Genomic DNA, 16,786 nt, shown 5'->3' with positions numbered 1-16,786 from the left:
CATAGTAGCATAGGACAATGACATAAATTTCATCTGCAGAACAAACACCCAATTCATTGTTTTTCAGCCCAGTGAGACAGAGCCATGTGTCTAAATCCATTTTATATTGCTTTTGCGAGTAGAAAAATTCAGGGCACCCTAGCCTTTGCTGCTATCCCTTCCCCCCCCCAAATGCAATCCTTCCATGTACCACCTATGTAAACAGTAAACTTTGCTCAATTCCAGCTTTTCCGTAGTAAAATAGGACCAGATTCACTATGAACCTCAGCTACCTAACAGCTGCTGGTACATTTTCAAAGAAACTCTTGTAAGTCACATATTTATTGCATGTGCATTCTGTTTTGTTTCCACAGAGCTTGAAGGGAAGGTATATGATATCTGCTGTTTATTGAGCATTCTTACCTGTACTTATCTGTTTGCCTTATATGACATTGCACAACAAACAAACAATACAAGCAACACACAGACCAGTATATTAGATAGCACTGTAATTCTTATTGTATAATATACATGATTTGGTAACAAAAACAGAATGTGTGCACTTGTAAATTCTCTAATATATTTGAAATCAATTGAACACACGTCTGCCAATCTTTGAAAGTCCACAGAAGTATAATAAGTCTATGGTTGAAACAAAGTAATAGATGCTACCCTGTGGGCTACAGGGTAAAACTTTTCTTAGGCGTTCATGGTGCCGAAGTAGTAGGTGAATAACAACAGACAGTGATCCCAGTTAATCTGACTGTTTCGCTGGAATCTTCTTCAGCACAACCCATAGATTAGAAAAATGACCACTGAGTAACCGGGATCACTGTCTGTTGTTATTCACCTACTACTTCGGCACCATGAACGCCTAAAAAAAGTTTTACCCCTTAGCCCACAGGGTAGCATCTATTACTTTGTTTCAACCATAGACTTATTATACTTCTGTGGACTTTCAAAGATTGGCAGACGTGTGTTCAATTGATTTCAAATATATTAGAGAATTTACAAGTGCACACATTTTGTTTTTGGTACTAAATCATGTATATTATGCAATAAGAATTACAGTGCTATCTAGTATACTGGTCTGCGTGTTGATTGTATTGTTTGTTTGTTGTGTCAAGTTTGAAACACAGGGGTTTGTTGCTCTGTATTATATGACATTGCATCAAGCAATTGGGGAGTGATCCTTTCCTTCTGGAGGCATCACTAGCTTGATTTTTTTTTTTAAAGCAACACACCTGTACTTGGTCAACTCCTTAGACATGTAAAAAGGATGCTTAAGAGGCTGGGCTAGGATTACCAACTTAACAAAGCTACTGTTTTGACATCTTCAGCACTGTCCTTTGCTACAGTTTCCCATCTTACAGAAAAGAAACACAGGCTTGGAAGCAGCCCTGTTTAGAAAAGTTTTCAAGGTTTGATGTTTTATCGTGTTTTTAATATTCTGTTGGGAGCCACCCAGAATGGCTGGGGAAACCCAGCCAGATGGGTGGGGTATTAATAATAATAATAATAATAATAATAACCAAAAGTTATTTTACGAACCAACTAACCTCCTGTCCCTGCCATCTCATGACACTGCAAAATAAAAATATAAAATAATTAAAAATAGGAAAACTAGAGAAATACTAGCCAGAATGATCATCTGCCTTAGCTTTGTTTTCCGATGGATAATGACTATTAATTAGAAAAGGCTATCTGGTCTCCCAAACATTAAGTGAGGATTGGCTTTCACGTTTACAGCTTTGTCTCTGGATCAGTAATATTCTTGAACTTGAATCCAGAAATTTATATTATCCGTAAAAGCTTGTAAAAAAAGAAAGAAAAAAGCCAGAGTAGAAACTTATCTATTCATTGAATGTTGGATGCTTAATATGTTGGAATATGTATGCTTTTGCAGGAAAGCATCCACAAAATATTGGCAACTCCTGTCCTTCTTGTTTGCCATTCAAGATATCAACCAGAACCCTAGGCTTTTACCCAACATCACTCTGGGGTACAGCATCCACGAGAACTTCTTTGATGGGAGGGTAACGTGTGAATCTTTGCTAGACCTGCTCTCCACTGGGCAGGCAAATGTTCCAAACTACAACTTTGGAGGACAGAATAACCTGCTTGCTGTTCTTGAAGGGGCTGACACTCAAAACTCCATCCAGATTTCGAACATGTTGGGCACATATAAAATCCCTCAGGTAGGGACGGAGAGGGTGAGACATCTTCTGGCTGAGTGTGTGGTGTGGATGTTAAATGAAAATGGAGACAGACACTTGCTTCTAAAACAGTATTGCAAAAGTAAATAAATTTATTTACTTATTTGTATTGCAAAAGTGATTTGAGAGAGCTTTCGCTGCTCCTGGAGGACAATCCTTTCTTTTATCACATACTCATCATTACCCAAATGGGATACTCAGAATTTGAAAACAACACAAGGGAGCCTTCCACGTACCAGTTTACTGTGGACTTGATGCTTCTTATGCGTGAAAGACTTGTGTGCTCTTGACGTCCAGTTGCCCTCATCAAAATGATGAAGACCTGGGATGTCAAGGCTCTGAATAACATCAGGTGGTTATGACAATCAAAGGAAACTTATGAAACAACTATTATGAATATTGTAATGAAATGATCTGTGTTCCATTTCAGATAGAATTTGGAATAATAATAATAATAATAATTCTCAAGCAAAGACAGACATTGACAGTTTTATTTTAATCCCAATTCTTAATGATCCCTAGCATGGAATTTGTTTTTTCGCAGTTGCCATATGTTGAGTCAATATGAGCTACCTGCTAGGACCTCATGGTCTCATTCTGTCAATGCTAGTTCAGACACCATGAGTGTATATAGGAGATAGTGGGTTTGGGATTGCAGCCTTGAGCCACATTGGCTTTTTTCATTGAATAAGAAAGGGAATGGTGAGCAATGCTGACCAAAGGCCAGCAGGGCTGTCTCCTTTGGGCAAAACAGCAGAATGGGAATGTTGATGACTCTAAGTATGCTGTGTGTTTGTGTGTTTGTAAAAGAGTAGAGGAAAAGTCTAGGCAAAAGAATTTGTCTTTACAAGGTAAATATTTGTTATCTGGGCTTTGATTCAAAATGTAACAAGCCAACAATCCTCCTTTCCTTGCTAGGTCAGTTATGCTTTTGTCTCTCGTGTTCTGAATGATAAGAGGCAGTTTCCGTTTTTCTACCGGATGGTCCCCAAAGAGGAAGCCCTGTACCCAGGGATTGTCAAGCTGCTCCAGCACTTCCGATGGACGTTCATTGGCCTCCTTGCACCAGACACCGACAACGGAGTGAGGTTCATGAAGAGCTTGACGCCTGTGCTCATTGAGAGTGGGATTTGTGTTCCCATCTCGCAAATCGTCAAAGGAGGACTGAATTTTGCACCAATAAATTTTATTTCATTCTCTAAGTGGAAACAAGTTAATCTATTTGTTTACTACGTAGACAATATTTATGTCTTAAATGGAATTTTTTTTATCGAACTGATGTACAAGTTGATAAAACCCATTGAGGGGAAAGTCTTGATCACAACAGCAATGTGGGACATCTCATTGGAGTTGATGTATGGAGGCTTATCTTTCCAACCTATCCATGGTATTTTTTCTTTCTTAATTGAGACAAATAAACAGACAAGCTATGGTGATTTCCCAGCCCTATTGTTTGCTATTGATGAGTTTGTGGAGGAAGGTTTTAATTGTTCATATTTAAAGCATGCACTGACAGTGAAAGGCTGGGCAAGATGCAGAGAGAGAGACAATCTGGAGATGCTGTCACAAGATGATCGGGCGGGAATCCTCTCTCTCGACAACCACAGGATCTACAACACGGTCCAAGCTGTGGCACATGCCATAAATGCTGCAGATTCATCAAGATCTAAGCAAAGAGTGATGGACAGTCTGAAAATTCCAAAGCTGCAGCCATGGCAGGTATTTCCTTTCCCATCACAGATATCTCTACCAAATATGGAGATTGACTGTAAAGTCAATTGACTGTGGGGAGGTGAAATTTTGGAAACCCCTTTGTGTAGTGTCCTGAATTGGTCCCTCTTTATGACCCCTTACACTGCCGTCTAAGGATGTGACCCCTCTGGTAACAATGCCAAACATTGGCCTAACCACCTGCTTTGTCTTCTGTGACTCATTTTAATTAAGACCCTTGCCTTTTACATATATGTTCCTTTGTGAATGAAATATCATACCCTCCAACATTTCTCTGAGGAAATAATAAATAATAATAATAGGGACGCGGGTGGCGCTGTGGGTAAAAGCCTCAGCGCCTAGGGCTTGCCGATCGAAAGGTCGGCGGTTCGAATCCCCGCGGCGGGGTGCGCTCCCGTTGTTCGATCCCAGCGCCTGCCAACCTAGCAGTTCGAAAGCACCCCTAAGTGCAAGTAGATAAATAGGTACCGCTTACTAGCGGGAAGGTAAACGGTGTTTCCATGTGCGGCTCTGGCTCGCCAGAGCAGCAATGTCACGCTGGCCACGTGACCCGGAAGTGTCTCCGGACAGCGCTGGCCCCCGGCCTCTTGAGTGAGATGGGTGCACAACCCTAGAGTCTGTCAAGACTGGCCCGTACGGGCAGGGGTACCTTTACCTTTAAATAATAATAATAATAATAATAATAATAATAATACTCTGCCCATCTAACTGGGTTCCCACAACAGCTCTGAACAGTTTCCAACATATATGAAAACATAATAAAACATTAAATATTAAAAAGCTCCCCTATACTTGGGTGCATTCATATGTCTTCTAAAGGTTGTATAGTTGTGTAGTTGCTTAGCTCCTTGGCTCCAGGGTCACATTCATCCATACCCTCCAACATTTCTCTGATGAAAACAAGTACGTTCTAAGGGAAAGCAGGACATCTGGGGATCAAATAAAAAACCAGGACAGCTTCTGTAAATCCAGGACTGTGCCTGGAAAATAGGGACACTTGGAGGGTCTGGGATATGTCATTTCACAGGCTCTCCCTGAACTATCTTCCCTCCTGACTGATGTGCTACTTGGGCACCTACCAAGCTCCACTAAGCTCCATCCTTTCTCCTAATGGGCTGTGTGTTGCTGGAGCCTGAATCAAGCAAGTGTCTGGTTAGCTTAGGTTCTCATTAGCTAAAGTGGTGCTTCAGGTTAAGAACAGTTTCAGGTTAAGAATGGACCTCCAGAACGAATTAAGTTCTTAACCCGAGGTACCACTGTAATATTTCTGGTGTCTTTACATTGTTGACCCATTAATATGCATTGAACTAACCTATCCCTCCTTTTATATATCAAAATTTATTGTATTTGGTTTCATACAAAGCAGATAATAACTATGTGCAGAGAATATGTTTCGATCAAGGAGCACAAATTAATGTTGAAGCAAGAATGTCTGTTCCAACTATATAATAAGGACATCATATTTTACAGTGCTACCCTAAGACTTGCTCTCCAGAAGTCCCATTAAGTTCAATGGGTTATATTCTCAGATAAGCATGCACAGGATGGGAGCCTAGGCTTTTTTACTTGGGTGTAAGCCCCATTGGGCGAAAACAGTAAAAAAGACACAGAGCTACTTGAGTCTGCACAGTGTTGTTTCACATATTCTAAGCATTGCCTTTTTCTTGGCTATTCTAGTTCCACCCTTTCCTGGGAAGCGGTCAGTTTTACAATTCTTCCAAGGATGGAGTGTATTTGAATGAGAATGGGGAATTGGCAGCTGATTTGGACATTGTGAATTGGGTGAGGTTTCCCAATAAGTCCGTCCTCGGAGTCAAGTTTGGGAATATCAAGAGACAGGGATCCCCACTCTTACAGTTGACCATCGACCAGGATGCCATTATGTGGCCCAAATGGTTCAACCAGGTGGGTGAAATAATCTCTTTCATTTTATTGCATCTCCCAGCTCATAAGCTTTTATAATGATGCCATTTTTTGTGGGGGGCTACCTTCAAAGGCTTGTCAACATCAAAATGCCATATTTCTTAAGTATCTAATGGTGGGTCCCTGTGAAACTGTATATATAGGCCCCATAATTTGGGGGTGCAATTTTAAGGCAGTTGTTTAATTTAGTAACTAGATGAGGTGTCCCAAAGCTTTCACACACCATCTCCTATTTATACAGCAAAGAAAATATATCCCTCACATACACACAACCCCCCCCAACCCTTTTCCCTTTTCTACCTCAAACACAGGTTGTGGGGAAAATGGAACCACTTCACTTTATACTATTTATTCTTTTTAAGCGTGGCTAGCCCAATACCCTTATCCAGACTTTTAGAAAGTTTCACGTGGCTCCCAAGAGCCCCCTCCTCCTTTTTAAAATAGCATTTATTGAAAAAGTCTTTATTGACTTCTCCAGTAGAACTGCTGTTGCTATACTGCCCAAATGTTTTACGATCCACGGCAAGCAAATAAAATTCCATGGGTGAGTGATAAGGAAAGTAGAAAAATTAATTCCCATATTGGTGCCAATGCAACAGAGAAGGCCCTTCTCCATGTTTCAAGAGAAAATGCTATCCTATCCTACGTAGCTCAAAGTTCATCTTTGCAGATATTGGGGAGGTCCTCCTCTAAGAATTGCATTCTGGGCCATTGAGATCTTTATACACACATGCCAACATGCTAAACTAGACTGCAAACATACAGCCTTTGTTTCTCACTGGGTTCAGTTCTCCCCATTTCTCCATCAGCTTTACGTTTTTTTGTTTGCTGACTTGTTTGCCTGTTTGTTTTTTAGAAAACTCATATTCACCATAATTTTGGCACAACATCCTCCTAACCTGCATGTTTTTATAGGCAATCCTAAAATCTCTTGGAGGATTGGTGATACGTAATCCCATTTGGCTGCTTCCTCATTGAACAGCCCAGCAGCTGCATTTTGTACCAGCTGCATTTTCCAAACTGTCTTCAAAGGTATCCTGATTATAGGACAGCCAGATGGTTGTCAGAGCTTGGATAACAGAGACCGGACCTATCCTGTCCTGGAACAGGCATGGCAAGTGAAGTTGCCAGGCCTGGAAAGAGCCACTGTTTCCCACTGATACCACCTGGGTCTCAAGCAACTATGCAGCATAGGTGCCATTTCACGCCGAAGATTGTGGGTGCCCACAACAAAGGGCTTCAGCTTTGCCCATTGACTTTGTGGCGGCCCAGCCCCACAAATATATTATTGTGGTTGCTGAAGTGTCAGGAATGAGCCAGCTCCTAGTGGAACTTTACAGCCAGCTGCAGAACAGAGAGGATTAGTTTTGATGCAGGCTGAACAGCGGTCAGTGCCCAGTGCTACTCAACTGCCCCTTGGAATGCTGGTTGCCGAGGGAACTACTGAGAGCATCAAAGCTCTCAGGAAGCTCAAACAGGTGGGAACAGACACAGAGATAGTCTGTCAGAACAGGAAGAGGTTGGAGCTAATCCAATAAGTCCAAAGAGCCGGCGAATGGGAGGGCTGCTAGATAGGAAGCAAAACAAGAGACACAAGGGGTTCAATATATTCTGCAGACACCGGAAGGAGTCTTCACAAGGGTCATCTTGAGTGATAATGCTGGCGGCTGTGTTAGAGCTGTCCGGAGCTATTTGTTTCTTTTTGTAATAACACCTCCTTTTTAATTACCTATGCTTACTGTGTGATCAAGCTGGGAACCTGAACTCCTGACACGAAGCACCAATGGCCCCCTGGAGTTGGCTCCAGTGCTATGCAGTTGTAGTTTTTAGTAACAAGCTTCAAATTAAAATTGTGCCCTTCCCAACCCTGTGCCTCATTTCCATAGAAAAATTAGGCCTAACACATTTTCCTCGACATCCCTTGTTTTTATGTTCAGACCCTGCCTCCTTCCAGGTGTGTGGAAAGTTGTCGCCCTGGATTTGTCAAGATGGTTCAGGAAGGAAAGCCACTCTGCTGCTACGACTGCAATCCCTGCCCAGAAGGAACCATCTCCTCTCAAGAAGGTGGGTGGCTCCAGTGGCTTTTTATAGGGGAAATTTAGAACTGGCTATAATCCATGCACAGAGTGTGACCCTCTACAACACACCTGTGCATTTTCCACCTGTGTGTGCATACATGCTTTCTTATTTAGAGTCACATTCCATGACCTTTAGAAATCTACACAGAGTTGGAGAGAATAATCAGAACTGGGAAATCGACAGCAAGGATGCAGAAGACTGTTCGTCAAGCTTTTCACAGGAGGCATCATGCACTCCGACATGTGGCGTTATTTTCAGGCACAAATGTTTCATAGAATTCTGCCCCTTCCAGAATGTCATATTGGATATTTTTGGGATCAGGAGCCTATTCATGATATAGACATATTTTCAAGAAAGTTGTCTTGGTGTTATATAATCATATCTCTCATATTAGAAACATTGGTGAATGCTGTGTGGAGAGTGGCAGTGGAGTCCACAGAAACTCAAGTTTTGATCTTCAACTTGGCAAAGCTGAGTTCTGCCCAAAGTTTCACGAGTTTCATAACTGTTCCATATTTTAAATTGTTGTCCTGATGATGATTTATGGTATTTCTTTGAAAATTGCTTGGAATGACAAGATAGAAATATATCAATATATAAATACCTGCTAAGCAAGGAACAGGGATGACTAGAAGACTTTAAGCTCGTCCATTTTCCTTCCCTGAAACCACATGACAGTGTTATTGTGACTTTAAAGGAGGGCCTTCTGCATTGTGGTGCCTAACGGGGGGAATGTCCTTCCTGTTCACTTCACAACTAATGCAAGACACACCTGTTGCCTGAGGTTTTACCTGAAACGTAATATTCATAATACTTTTTCCTGATCCCATTCATCACATACAATACATACGATTGTATTGGATTTTTTAATGTTTTCTAATAGTGCGAACCAGTTTGGCATTACTTTCTGAAAATGGAAAGCAATTTAGGAGGATATAAGATCGATAATACTCTTGTTTTTGCAGATGCAGAGCATTGTACGAAGTGTCCAGAGAATCAGCATCAAAACAATGACAAAGATCAATGTGACCCTAAGGTTATCACCTTCCTGACTTATGAAGAACACATGGGGATTGTCCTATCTTCCTTTGCCCTCTTCTTATCCATAACCACAGGTTTTGTGTTAGGAATCTTCATTACATACAAGAAAACTCCCATAGTCAAAGCCAACAACCGGGACCTCTCCTACATCCTCCTTGTCTCCCTCCTCCTTTCATTTTTGTCCTCCTTTCTCTTCATTGGCCGGCCAAGGAAAGTGACCTGCCTTCTCCAGCAATCTGCCTTCAGCATCATTTTCTCGGTTGCCGTCTCTTCTGTGTTGGCCAAAACCATCACAGTAGTGCTGGCCTTCCTGGCCACGAAGCCAGGGAACAAGGTGAGGAGATGGCTGGGGAAGACTCTCACCAACTCCATTGTCATTGCCTGCTCCAGTGTCCAAGTTGTCATCTGCACCATCTGGCTAGGCATGTCTCCCCCTTTCCCGGAGTCTGACATGCACTCCCAGCCTGCAGAGATTATCCTGCAATGTAATGAAGGATCTGTTGCCATGTTTTATGGTTCCCTTGGCTACATGGGCTTCTTGGCTGCCATCTGCTTCACTGTGGCTTTCCTGGCCAGGAAGCTCCCAGGGTCCTTCAATGAAGCCAAGCTGATCACCTTCAGCATGCTGGTTTTCTGCAGTGTTTGGGTGTCCTTTGTGCCCACCTACCTGAGCACCAAAGGGAAGTACATGGTAGCTGTTCAGGTCTTCTCCATCTTGACTTCCAGTGCTGGGCTTCTGGGCTGCATCTTCCTTCCTAAGTGCTACATTATTTTATTGCGGTCTGATCTGAATACAAAGGCATATATAACAACTACTAAATTAGAAATCTGATTATTCGAAGACTTTTTTCCCCCAAAGGTGTCATTTGTAAATTTAATGCCAAACCTCAGTGTTGTTGTTGCTGTTGCTTTACGTTAGAGAAATATCCTCCATCTTACCACTGTGTTCATACACTGTTCAAGGGCCTTTCCAGGAATTCATGGTTATGCCGAGAAATAAGAGCTGAGTATCAAAAATTTATTTGGTACTGTTGAGCAATTGTTTTTTTATATGCCAATCTAATACAGTTTTCTATTTATAAATGGCTCTCTTATATATCTTCAGATATCTCAAGGGCTGTCACATGGAAGAGGGAACAAGCTGGTTTTCTCCTGCTCTGGATGGTAGAACTTGAACCAATGGCTTCAAGTTACAGGAGAGGAGATTCCAGCTAAACATCAGAAAAAGCTTTATGACAGTAAGAGCAGTAGAACAGATTCCTACAAGAGGTGTAGGAGGTTTTCAAGCAAAGGTTAGATGGCCATCTGTCATGGAGGGGGGGTTGATTTATACCATCGGGTCCCTTCCAACTCTATGATTCTATGATGAGCACACGCTTACATTTCAATTATTTCCAAGTTCATCCAGTTCACAATGTCCAGGTCAGCTTCCAACTCTCCATTCTCATCCAAGTACACTCTGTCCATGGAAGAATTGTAGAACTGGGAGTTTCCCATGAAGGGGTGGAGCTAGAATGGCAAAGAGAACAGCAGCATTTAGAAGACAGGAACCCACCTTGGCTACTCCATTTCGCCCATTTCTTGCTTGGCTCTCCTTTGAACAGTGGCTGAGAGTTATGTGTCCTTAAAAAGTTGGCTACATTAATTCAAGGGAACATACAGGTAAGAAAGACTAAGGCTGCCATCCTGTATATGCGTATCAGGGAACATGTTTCACTGAACCTAAAATTACGTTTTGCTAGACCTACGTTAGTAGTGAGGGAAAACCTGTAATTTTATTACACAGCAAGACACAACTCTCTTCCTTCCTTCAGCATCAAATGTGGGCTGGCTGAGCTAACCGTTAGGTGTAACTGTAGCTGGCTGATTGACTACCCAAAGAGAGCTCACTAATGGTTCCTTGTCATCTTGAAAAAAAGTTACAAGTGGAGTGCTGCAGAGTTCTGTCCTGGCCCAACTGTTATTCAATGTCTTTATAAATAATTTGGGTGAAGGAATTGAGGGGATCCTCATCAAATTTGCAGATGACATCTGTGTGGGAGGGGTACCAATGCCACAGAAGACAGAATCGAGATTCAAGATACCCTTAACAGATTGGAGAACTTGGCCCAAACTTACAAAATGAATATCGATAGGGACAAATATCAGATTCTGCACTTAGGCAGGAAGAACCAGCTGCACAGATATAAAACAAGGGACACCTGGCTTGAAGCTATTCGTTTTGGTCCTACCCTCTGGACAGGGGAAAACAAGCTTGCTCCATCTTCCACATGACAGCCCTTTGGATATTTGATGATGTCTATCATATCTCCCCTCAGTCCCCTCTATTCCAGGCTAAATATATCAGAATCCCTCAACCATTCCTCATAAGGCTTGGTTTCTGGACCCTTCATCATCTTAGTTGCCCTCCTCTGAACACGTTAGAGCTTGTCAATATACTTCTTATATTGTGGTACCCAGAACTGGACACAGAATTTCAGGTGTGGTCTGACTAAAGCAGAAAAGAATGGTACTATTATTTTCCATGTTCTGGACACTATACTTCTGTTGATGGAACCTAGAAGTGCTTTCCCTCCCCTCATGCATCACACTGTGGACTTCATATAAGTGTGTGGTGGAGAAGCTGCTCAACAGTGAAACACACTCCCTCAGAAGGTTGTGGACTTTCCTTCACTGGAGGTTTTTAAGCGGAGGTTTGATGGTTATCCATCATAGATGCTTTAAGTGAGATTACTACAATGGCGGTGGTTGGACTAGATGACCCGCAATGTCCCTTCCAACTCTGTAGTTTTATGATTCCTTGATTTGATTCCTTTATGCTGCGAACGTCCCTGAATTTTTGGCTGAAGGATGGTATACAAATTTAATAAATGAAAATAATAAGCATTCCTGGCACATATTATCTGTTCTCTCTCAAAATACTTGAAACTCTGCTGCCTTTAAAGTGATTTTTAAAAGTTCCAACTAAACACCTATTTTTTATTTTTAAATAATTCAGACAAGATTTATAAGCTTTTTAATTAACAAAAATCTTAAAAATTTACAAAAAATTTAAATATTATTACTAGAATGACAATGAAAGCAACATCACTTTGATCAAAATATCAATAAAGTCTGTTGTGTTAAAACACATACTATCTGACTAAATATACAAAAACAATTACAGTCGCACCTTGGTTGTTGAACGGAATCAACAACCAAGGCACAGCTTCCGATTGGCTGCAGGAGCTTCTTGCATGCAATCAGAAGCCATGGAAGCCTCGTCGGACATTCGGCTTCCAAAGAATGTTTGCAAACCAGAACACTCACTTCCAGGTTGGCAGCGTTTGGGACTCGCAAAGCATTCGGCTTCCAAAGTATGACCGTACAAGAAACTCTGAAATATATAAAGTGAAAAAGATAAATTGAATGCATATTAATGGAGCAACATTAGTAATATGTATATAAATATTAAATGTTATCTTAATGAGCCCATGAGCCATCTAGACATAGGTTCTGGAAACACCCCCCCCGAAATACTAAGCTAGATGCCCAAATTGAACCCTGTTCTGGAAAGAAGACTTATGGAGAGTCTGTGCAAAGACTCTCCTCCCGAAGGGAGGGGAGGGGTTGTGGTCGGGAGCCCGAGCTCCGCCCCTAGCAGGGGGCCTCCGCCCCCTGCTCACCTGGTCACCTGGCTGGCGCCCGCCCACCAGCCGGCACCCAATCAGGTGCCGCTGGGGGCGTCACCAGTGGACTTCAAATGCAGGCGCCAGCCCTCTCCCCGGCCTCTTTCTGCTTCGTCCTGCCTCCTCGTCTCGCCGCGGATTACACATACATCGAGTCATACATAGTTATTCAAATAAATAGGCATATATTCAAGTAGGCAGTCAATGTTAGACAAATAATTGATAATATTGAAATAAATTATTGATTTAGGGGAAATATTGTAATAATAGTAATTTTATTTTACTAATTTTACTGTTTCTTTAAATTTTACTTTATTCCACTTAATTTATTTTATTGGTTTAATGCTGAATAAATAATAGAGTTATAATAAATAAGTGATCTCATTACAATAGCAACAATATACATGCATTAAATAAAGTCTTAATTAATTTTTTTTTTCCCTCCTCTCTTTCCCCTCACATTACAAACACAATACAAACATACACTTTAACAGTTACATACATACAGTCACATACATACATAAATACCCTAGAAAGGGAAAATACTAAAAATAATAATAATAATAATAATAATAATAATAAATAAATAAATAAATAAATAAATAGATAGATATAATAATAATATTAAATAAATAAAGCTAATAATAATAATAAAAAAAAATTATTAAATAAGGAAACAAGCCAGCAAAAGGAACCGTCCAGAGCTGTATCATGGCCCCCAAGAGGAAGCGCGCATCGGAAGCTCGCAATGCGGCCAGTCAATCATCCCGGGGGCCGCAGGCAAAAAGTAACGCACGAAAGCCAGTCTCTCATTTCTTAAATGCATTTAGGTCCTTTATTGATGAGTACGAACAGCGCTTTCCTGATGATAACCTTAGCCCTCCCTCATCACCTGATGCCATTCCGGATACACAGGTGGTCCCGGAGAGCCCGCGGTCGTCCCAACTCGATGAAATTCCCAGTACATCTGCCGCTTTCTTTGAAAGTTCCCAGTCGGGTAGGCCGTCCGGGAGCGGGGGGTCAGGATCTAGCGGAAGAGTGGAGCCAGTGCGCACTAGGTCGCGATCTGCCGCATCTACATCTCGCGGAAAGGGGGGTAAGGCAACTTCTAAGTCAGCCCGGTCTAATAACACTGTCGCACCCAGTTCTTCCAAACGCACGCAGGACAAGCGGGTGCAGCTTCCGGAGTCGTCTCCGTCGTCGGCGGATGAAGCGGAGGAGCTTGATTCAGAGGAATCTCCCCCCGTGGCGCCACAAGATAAACCTTCAGGGAAGAGGCGCGAAAAGAGGAAGCATACTTGCAGGAGGAGCAAATCAAGAAAGAGCGATTCGGATGACACAGGTAGCTCTTCATCGGAATATGATAGCGACGCGTCCCTGGGGTCATACTGGGGTAAGGGGGAGGAGATTTCTGGTCTCCCAGACTGGGCTTTAAATAGGAGGGCTTTTGGACACCGTAAGAAGTTTGGTGGGACCCAGGAGTGGAAGGATGGGGCTCTGGTTAAGGAGCCTACCGTATCCTCCTATTCAACCTCTGATGTGATTCCAGGGGATCACCTCTCTCCCAAATTGCGCTCCAAAATCTTGAATGGTGAATTCGTTGACATGTTCAAGCTAGTTCCTCCAGCGGAGGAGCTAGGCCGGGGGGAGAGGAGGTCATCCCACGGAAAACGGAAGAGCAAATATCCACAGGTCCCTAGGACATTCGAGAAGTGGCTGGACGGCTTCCAGGCCTTTATGGGGACGATAGTGGCTGCTTATCCTAAGAGGGCAGTTCACTTAGTCGCCTACCTCTCACATATTCGGACTGCTCACGCTCTCGCGGGAGAACTTGCCGCCATAGACTATGATAAAAAGTTTCGGAGAAAGGCCTCCAGGATACCGTCGGCACGCTGGAACCAGATAGAGAATGGGATCTGGTCGGTAGCTGTAGGCCCTTACGTAGAGAAAAAGCAAGGAGATCCCTACCGCGTAGCCAGGGTCGATCCGAGGAGGGAGTTCAAGCGCAGAGTTTGTTGGGAGTACAATAAGGGGACTTGCCTGAGGGCAGCGTGTAAGTACTCTCACGAGTGTGAGAGGTGTGCTGGGGCCCATCCAGTAGCAACATGCTTCAAAGGGAGTAAACAGCCCTTTCGAGGAGGCCGGGGGTTCCACCATACTAGTTCCAGGGGAGCCCCCGGAGCCGGCAACAGGAGGTGAACTACATTTGCCGATGGCTACCACGCCAATCAGATTAATTCCTCTCTGCGAGCTATTGTCCCTTTATCCCGATAGGAAGGCAGCATCATATCTTAGGGAGGGTTTCTCCAATGGTTTTCGTATCCCGGTAGCTGGTCCTCTAATAGCTAAGGAGTCCCCCAACCAAAAATCCGTGAGGGAAAGACCAGATGTGGCAGAGAAGAAAATTGCCAAAGAAGTACGCGCAGGCCGGGTCGCGGGCCCCTTTGCCAAACCCCCCCTCCCGAACCTCCATATCTCGCCATTGGGTATAGTACCAAAAAAGACCCCAGGGGAATTTAGGCTCATTCATAACTTGTCTTATCCGAGGGGAGGATCAGTAAATGACGCCATTCCTCCGGAATTATGCTCAGTCAGGTATGCCACGTTCGACCAAGCGGTGAAATTAATCAGGGGTTTCGGTCCAGGGGCGCTTTTGGCAAAGTGCGATATTGAATCTGCTTTCCGACTTTTGCCGGTCCATCCCGAGGACTTTCGGCTCTTGGGTTTCAAATTTCAGGGTAAATATTATGTGGATAGGGCTATGCCAATGGGCTGCTCGGTAGCCTGTTCGGCTTTTGAAACTTTTAGCACATTTCTGGATTGGGCCATAAGATTTAAGACAAATACCAAAGGGGTCACGCACTATTTAGATGATTTTCTTTTCGTGGGAAGATCTGGCTCCACGGAGTGCGTCTCGTTACTACAGGCCTTTTCGGCCTTAGCAAAGGACCTGGGCGTTCCCCTGGCGGCAGAGAAAACTGAGGGGCCCGCCACTTGCCTCACATACTTGGGGATTGAACTGGACACAGTTGCCCAGTCCTCCCGTTTGCCCAAAGAAAAAATAGACACCCTTAAGGATCTAATTCAGGCCACCCTTATGCTGAGAAAGATCACCCTCAGACAGATTCAGGCCTTGTTAGGACATTTTAACTTTGCTTGCAGGGTTGTCTCCCCCGGACGCCCCTTCTGCGCCCACCTGGCCAGACTTTCGGCAGGCCTCAAACATCCACACCATAGGGTTAGAATTCCTAAATCTGTCAAGGCTGATTTGGAAGTTTGGGCGAGTTTTTTAACCAATTATAACGGAGTCTCGCTATGGCAGGATGTACTGAACCTTACTTCGGACTTTCAGGTCCAATCGGACGCTTCTGGGTCGCTAGGCTTTGGGGTGTACTTCAGAGGGCGCTGGTGCGCCCAGCACTGGCCAGGGGGTTGGAAGGAGGAGGGCATCACGCGGGATCTGACCTTTCTCGAGTTCTTCCCAATTGTAGTAGCGGTGCATATCTGGACGAAGGAATTTCAAAACCGTCGGGTGTGCTTCAAAACTGATAACCAGGCAGTGGTGAAAATTCTGGAAAGGCAGTCTTCCCGATCTTCAAGGGTTGCGGCCCTCCTGCGGACATTCGTCCTCCGGTGCCTCGAGTATAATATAATCTTTTCCGCCAAATTTGTACCTGGAATAAATAATAACATCGCGGATGCCTTGTCTCGTTTTCAGACGTCACGCTTCCGGTCGCTGGCACCTGGAGCGCAACCATTGCCCGAACCCTTTCCGGAGCACCTGTGGAGCGTTGGAGACGCAAAGTGATACAGGGAGTATTGGCCTCCGTCGCGCCATCCACGCTTAGATCGTATAAGAAGGCCTGGTGTGATTTTTTGGGTTTCAGGTCAGGGTGTTCGGGACTTGCCCCTAGTGTGCCACCGTCCACTGATGACGTCTTAAGTTATCTATCACACCTTGATGACTTAGGTCGGGCTATCAAAACCTTGAAGATACATGTGGCCGCCATTAGTTTTTTCTGTAAAGCCACTTTCTCATCCGACCCATGTAGTGATTTCCTAGTGCGCAGGGCAATCGAGGGTTGGCGTAGGATGCAACCTCCAAAGGTCGAAGGTCGTAAGCCGATCTCCTACGGGTTACTGGCTAGG

At 43.6% G+C, this 16,786-nt stretch overlaps 1 protein-coding gene across 1 annotated transcript; it reads left to right on the top strand.

The window, feature by feature from the left end:
- Window positions 1–257: 257 nt before the first annotated feature.
- LOC310672782 (vomeronasal type-2 receptor 26-like) lies at window positions 258–9,801 on the top strand (the record flags this gene model as incomplete). Its single annotated transcript, XM_083430433.1, has 6 exons — window positions 258–307; window positions 1,886–2,177; window positions 3,114–3,914; window positions 5,604–5,831; window positions 7,787–7,913; window positions 8,894–9,801. The coding sequence occupies 6 exons, from the start codon at window positions 258–260 to the stop codon at window positions 9,799–9,801; spliced, it is 2,406 nt and encodes an 801-aa protein (XP_083286559.1).
- Between the last annotated feature and the right edge of the window lie 6,985 nt (window positions 9,802–16,786).

This window comes from Podarcis tiliguerta, assembly GCF_965153285.1.
Source record: "Podarcis tiliguerta genome assembly, chromosome: 2".
In the NCBI taxonomy this organism is placed as follows: Eukaryota; Metazoa; Chordata; class Lepidosauria; order Squamata; family Lacertidae; genus Podarcis; species Podarcis tiliguerta.
This window is presented reverse-complemented; position numbering and strand designations above follow the sequence as displayed.